We start from the raw sequence: 6,000 nt of genomic DNA on the forward strand, positions 1-6,000 counted from the left end.
TAACTGGCTTTTAATTTCATTTTTTGAAATATATGGATGACTAAAATATTTATGAAATTGTGTATTTTGAATATATTGTATTTGGCAAGTAGCAAAGACAGAAATTTTAGTTCAAGCAATTTGGCAAGTCTAAGAACCTAAACGATGTTATGAGTAGTGCTAGGCAACATTAAGAGCTGGGAAATGTAACTCTGACAGTAATAGCTAGAATCACGTGGGAGAGCGGTGGTCCTGCCGTTGTAGGCACAAGAGTCATAAGTCTTCAATCCTTTTTTTCTGGCAGTGGTCCAAATCGAGGACATTATATCACCATTGTGAAGAGCCATGGCTTTTGGTTGCTGTTTGATGATGACATTGTAGAGGTAGGTATGTTTTTCCATAGCGAAGACAAGTGTAGACAGCATCACTCTCCGGGATGTTTTTATGTCTGGGATTCACTTTTGGACATGTGAAGGTATTTCAGGAAAACACGTGGACAGAATAATTCTGGATGTTTCAAAAGTAAACTTCAGCATTTTTGTGCATCTTTATTAATGGAAATAGTGTAGAGAGGGTAAACCAACACCCAGGCATGGGGTGGTGTGCACCTGCCAGGCTGAAATACCACAGTTGTCTTATTCAAGATCTGCAATGCTCTTATTTCAGCCCACCTTTTGGGCTCCTTTTTGTTGCTGACTCGCTTTGTGCTAGTTGCATTTCATTGCTGCATTTAAGAGCTTCTAACCTTTTTTTGTAGGCGTTTTCTCCTCAACAAATTGAAGTGTAGAAAAACTGTAAAAAAAACTTTGGGAGACTGTAGTAGGGTCCTGAGGGACAAAGATGTTTGGGCTATTTGCGGTAATGTTTAAACAGTCTGCTCGAGCAAATTTTTCCTTCACTTTTCTACTAACTGTAGAAAAAAAGTTCTACTATCTGTAAAGACTAATATCCAAAATATTTATATATCCATGTATTTCACATAATTATTAAGCGAGTATCAAACAGTGGAACAAATACCACAGTAGAACTGCTTTTATGTAAGGATGAAAATACATTGTTTGTCTCCAAGATCTCATGGTCAAGGTTAAGGCCTGATGCGAAGTGTCTAAATAGGTTGCTTGTGTTGATACAAAGATGATGTAGTACATCCTCCAGGGTTGGGGGTTTTTTTAATCTTTGCTTAGCTTTGAGCATCAGGGGTGACTTCCTGGTGATTTGGATAGCTTGTATGACACTGAACAGTTGCCTTTTTCTCATTATTATCTTTTGAGTGTTGTTTTCCTTTGTTTCTGTCATGGCAGAGGTACATAATTGTGTCAGCTAATTTTGGACATAGTGTTCACTTCAATATTTTTAAATGCAAGTATTCTCTGTCTTTTCCATACAGGGAGACAAACTTCACATTTTAAAAGTAGATGTAAAATAACCATCTTGTTCTATATTTGTTTTCTATCAGTCACTTCTATGTTGTATCTTAGCTTTTAGGTCAAGATGGAATTGCTTTTTATCTGCAAACACTGTTGGCACTTTTATAGATGTGCCGAAACATAGCTTTTAAAAATGCACTGTCTGTTATTTGACAATAAATTCAAGGAGCTGTCACAATTAAGCTAGAATGTAGTTGTTCTCTCCTGGAGGGATATTTGGGTTTTTTTATCTTTAAGTTGCTTTTCTAACTTCAATCATGGCTTTCTTTTTTTAAGTTCATCTTCTTAAGTACATCTTAAGTACATCTAAAATGCTGTAAAAATAAATCTCTTTGATCTGAAATGCCTACTTTTTGTGTTTTCCATAGTTCTTGAGCTTTCACTGTCTTGATTAGGATTAGCAATGTAGCACTGTCCTGTAGCACTACCTCCGCCCCAGCTGCGAATCCAGAAGTTTAAGATTCCTTTTCCTGCTAGAAGACTCTCCCTGGATGGTGTTTGCACGTGTTTCTTGTTTTCTGTGAAATTTAGGCTTTGTTTTTCCTACCCGTGAAGGGCATGAAAAATGACACATAAGAGCTTTGCACAAGTCTTTTGAGATCTTTGGCCCTTTCTGATGCATGGTTGCTCCTTGACCTGCTTTGAGGAGTGTAGCATAAGGATTCCTGCTGGATTTGTCGCAGAGGATCTCTTTGCTGACTATCCATTGTAGCTGCTCCTGCCTTCAAAGTGGGTGATGAACATGAAGCTTATATCTCCCCTCCCTCTGTCTAGGAAGTACCATCCTTTCTCTTTCCTCAACCTTCCAGAACTCACCTGAATTTCTGGCAACTTGGTGGTGGAGAACAGGATAGTGGAGACTGCTCTTCCTCTGCTGATGCTACAGGCTGCTGGAAGAAGTAGCTGCAGTTTTACTCATCTGTTCTCTCCCTCCCCACTTAGTCATCAGCTCTTGAGAATTAGTTCCTTACTGGTGCTGTAGACTGTTCACTGAAAAAGTGAAGTAAAGCCCCAAATGCTTTTGTCAGTTCCATCTGCTGCCTAAAGAGATTTAAATATCTTTTCCAAACTTGACCCAGTACTATTTTCAAACTGCTTGTGATTGGCCATAAGGTGACACCACAGGAAATAGTTTGCTGTGTATGACATTGCAGAGGTTGTCCGCAAAAATGGAGTGGCAAAAAAACACCAAAGCCCCAAATCTCCTAAAATGTAACTTCTGCTTAAGTTTCTGGTTTTAGGGCTAACCACAGGAGCCTTCTGCTCTTCAGAGACTCTTAAGAACATGATTTTTTTTTTTTTTTTTTAAATCTTTGGAGACTTAATGCTCTAGGTGTGAACTGGCTACCTAACAAAACAGGTATTAGTCAGCTGACTTAAGATGAGTAAAGCCCTTATATCTGTATAGAGATATTGCAACTGAAAGAGAACACAGGAGAAAGCTTTTTCCCTTTAAATACAGTTAAAAAGCTTTGTTGCATTTTTGGCAAGTGATATGAATTAATAGCTCTGAACTGTTAATAGGAAGTAGTTTATCCTTATTACCCACTAAATGTCAGAAGCGGTGAAGTCATATTTATTTATCTATTTGGATTTGGGTGGAAGGCCAACTTTCAATTAAATCGAAGATAGATGATAATCAAACATACTACAGCATATGTGAAAAGCAACTGCATCAAATCCGGGAGGCAAATCAGTCCAAATGAGATACTGCGCCAAGCAAAATTAATTGAGAACCCCGAGTAAATGATCTCTGGCTTGTTTGACATGTTGTCATTAGAGCAGCTAAGTGATACAACACAGTGACAATGTGTATCTGAAACAGAGAGGGCGGGGAAGTGTAAAGTGTCCATCCAGGGAGTTCTCCAAATTGAGAAAAGAGGGAGAATGATTGTCTGTCTTTGCTTAAATACTTCTTCAGAGATTTGCAGCATTCAGTTGAATGCTATGAATGGTATGCAAGGAAAGGATTTGGCTTGGGGAACCAGAATAGTTGTCTGGAAATGAGCAAAGGATATTTAAGCGCAGTTAACAGGAAAAATAATCTTAATGCCAGGTGATGCTGCAGAATCCTAAAAGTAGTTGTGAAACCATCAACTGGTTGTTACTCTAAAGCTGCAACTGGGTGAAACTTTGCTGTCCACAATATGTGTGGCCAACTAAGGATGGGAAGAATAGAGTGTGTACAATCCTCTTTCAGTTCCACTGTAGTTTCTGCGGATAGTGAAATTAAAAAAGGAAGTCAGTTTTGCCATGATACAACTAAAAATATCTGTAGGATGAATTAATCTATATCAAATGCTTGAGTTGCATTCAGAGCGAGTAGTGGAAATAGACTTGATTGCATGGCAAGTTAGCTGGCACTTAAAATAAAACATGTTTGAGTTGTCTGCTAAATATATTACAAGGACTGGAGAATGTTCTTTTGCCGTTTTTCTGTTAAAATGTCTATCTAACAGTTTGTAGTAGACATGATAATAAATTGTGTGAAAATGCAAAAGCCCCCGTTATGGTATTTCAGCTTCTCTGAAGTGCTTGAATGGAGAAGAGAGGAAGACAATACATGTGTTTGGGTGTTTCCCCCCCCCTTTTTTTTTTAACAGAAAGTGTTTAATAAAACCATTCAAGGGGGAATTTCAGCAGCTGTATCCTGCAGTTGATGCATCTTCTCGAAGCTTACTGTGTTTTTCTTGTGCTTCAAAAAGACTGGGAAAAGGGTGGCCTGAATTTGCAGGTTGTGTGGCAGTGCCACTTAGAGAAACCAGTGCTTTTGTGTTTGCTGGTGATGCTAAAGTCTGTTCAGCACACTGTCAAATGGATTCGGTCGCTGAGGAGCCTCCTTGATGGGTGTCATAGGGTGGTCCCTTTCTTTTAAAATGTAAGCACAGGTTGGTCTCTGCTACTCCTTACCATGATCAAAGCAGATCTTCAACCCGGACCCTCTTATATTCTGCACGTTTCTTTGCTTCCTCAACTTTATTCCTTGGAGAATAAGGGAGAACTTTAGGCTAGTCTCCATTTGGTCCTCCACAACAAATTCAGGCTACTTCAGCCTCTCATCTCTGTGGATCCAGAGGACTAAAGGTATTTTAAAATAATAAAACAGAATGGAGTGCTGAGCAACACAGGTCATTGGGAGTGTTTTATTTCAGTGTTTCAGTCTCTACGCTTGCTGACTGCTGATTCAAATTCAGTGACGTGAAGCCAATAGTTCTCAGGAGTGGGATGAAGACTGTAGAACTTGCATCTTTAAAAGCAGTTTAAAATGCCCTACAGGCCTTGCTGGTTGGAGTATAAAATGAAAAACTGCTTTTCTGCACATAGTTCACAACTTTAAATATAAGGAAACCATTTAATTCTATTCATATGGCAAATAAATTATTTCTCTTAAAACACAGAGCTTGTGATAATAATCCAGTAGGCATTGTACCAGCAAATCCTAAGGAAGGAAAGCTCTCATAAGACCAGAGGATCGCAATTGGATGAGATCCACAGATTTCATGGTATAATTGCCAGTAGCACTTGCAGGACTTCCCAACGTAAGAAGGTCACAAGAACTTTAAAATCTGGAGTTATTTTAGCTAAATGTGAAGTCTGCTCAAGATGGTCCTTCTGTACAAAATCTCCTTTGCTGATCAGTGACTGCATTTTTCATTTACATTACAAGCCTATAGTCAGGAAAGGTAACGCCAGTGTAAATGAGAAAGCAAATATAAAAATGCCATGTACTCTTTTTAAGGATACGTTTTCATAGATTCCTTTTTTATAGTCCAGCTTAAGAGTGCAGCATTTCTGAGAGGTTTATTATTTCATCTTGATTTCCTTTTTTTTCAGTAGTGAATAAGGTTTTAAGTGGAAAAAATGTTTTGTTGTATTTGGTTGGATTCAGTGATATTGACATATTGTTGTATTAATACTGCGTGGCTTTCCAGCATCACCCCCAAGAACTGAAAATAATGTTTTGTCTGGGAAAAGGATTCTTGGGGTGGTGTTTTGACTGAGGCTAATTATAACTCTCGTTAATTTTCAGAAAATTGATGCCCAGGCCATTGAAGAATTCTATGGGTTAACATCAGACATTTCCAAAAACTCAGAATCTGGATATATCCTCTTCTACCAGTCAAGAGACTAAGACAAAAGATACGTGTATACAAATAGAAGAAAAAAGGGATCAAGATATGTCCAAATGGAACATATTTGTGACAGCAGAAGCAGTTCCACATTGTTGCTGTAGGACCAGGACAGATCCAGCAGGGCGAAGAGAGGTTTCTCCCTGCCGTTTCGTGGAGGATTAGTGCTGACTGCCGTAACAAGAAGAGCTTTTGTTCCAGTTTTCTTTCTGGGCTTTTTTTTACGTGCTATCTTCCAAAATCTGTGTTACCTCTACTTGAAACCTGGCTGCTTATTTGTTCATGAACTGAAGAAGAGATTTAAAAGTAGCATTGTAGAATTTTTACCATTTAATGTTGGCCTGAGGCTATACCTTGGTTTCTACCATCGTCGTTTTTCTGTATTTTAGCAGAATGATTTCAATATTCAGTGTCAGCTGAAGGCATATTTTAGGATATGAACAGCAGCTGGTTGCTGGATATTT

At 38.5% G+C, this 6,000-nt stretch overlaps 1 protein-coding gene across 2 annotated transcripts in view; it reads left to right on the top strand.

The window, feature by feature from the left end:
• LOC309408175 (ubiquitin carboxyl-terminal hydrolase 12-like) overlaps window positions 1-5,538 on the top strand; it is a gene marked incomplete at both ends in the record, with an annotated part of 29,808 nt that extends 24,270 nt beyond the window's left edge. For both annotated transcript variants that reach the window (XM_082003947.1, XM_082003946.1), the window contains 2 exons: window positions 284-362; window positions 5,437-5,538. In XM_082003947.1, the coding sequence (XP_081860073.1) occupies window positions 284-362; window positions 5,437-5,538 (181 nt within the window). The remainder of the gene's footprint in view (window positions 1-283; window positions 363-5,436) is intronic.
• Between the last annotated feature and the right edge of the window lie 462 nt (window positions 5,539-6,000).

This window comes from Phaethon aethereus (genome assembly GCF_964289735.1).
Source record: "Phaethon aethereus genome assembly, chromosome: 10".
NCBI classification, from domain to species: Eukaryota; Metazoa; Chordata; class Aves; order Phaethontiformes; family Phaethontidae; genus Phaethon; species Phaethon aethereus.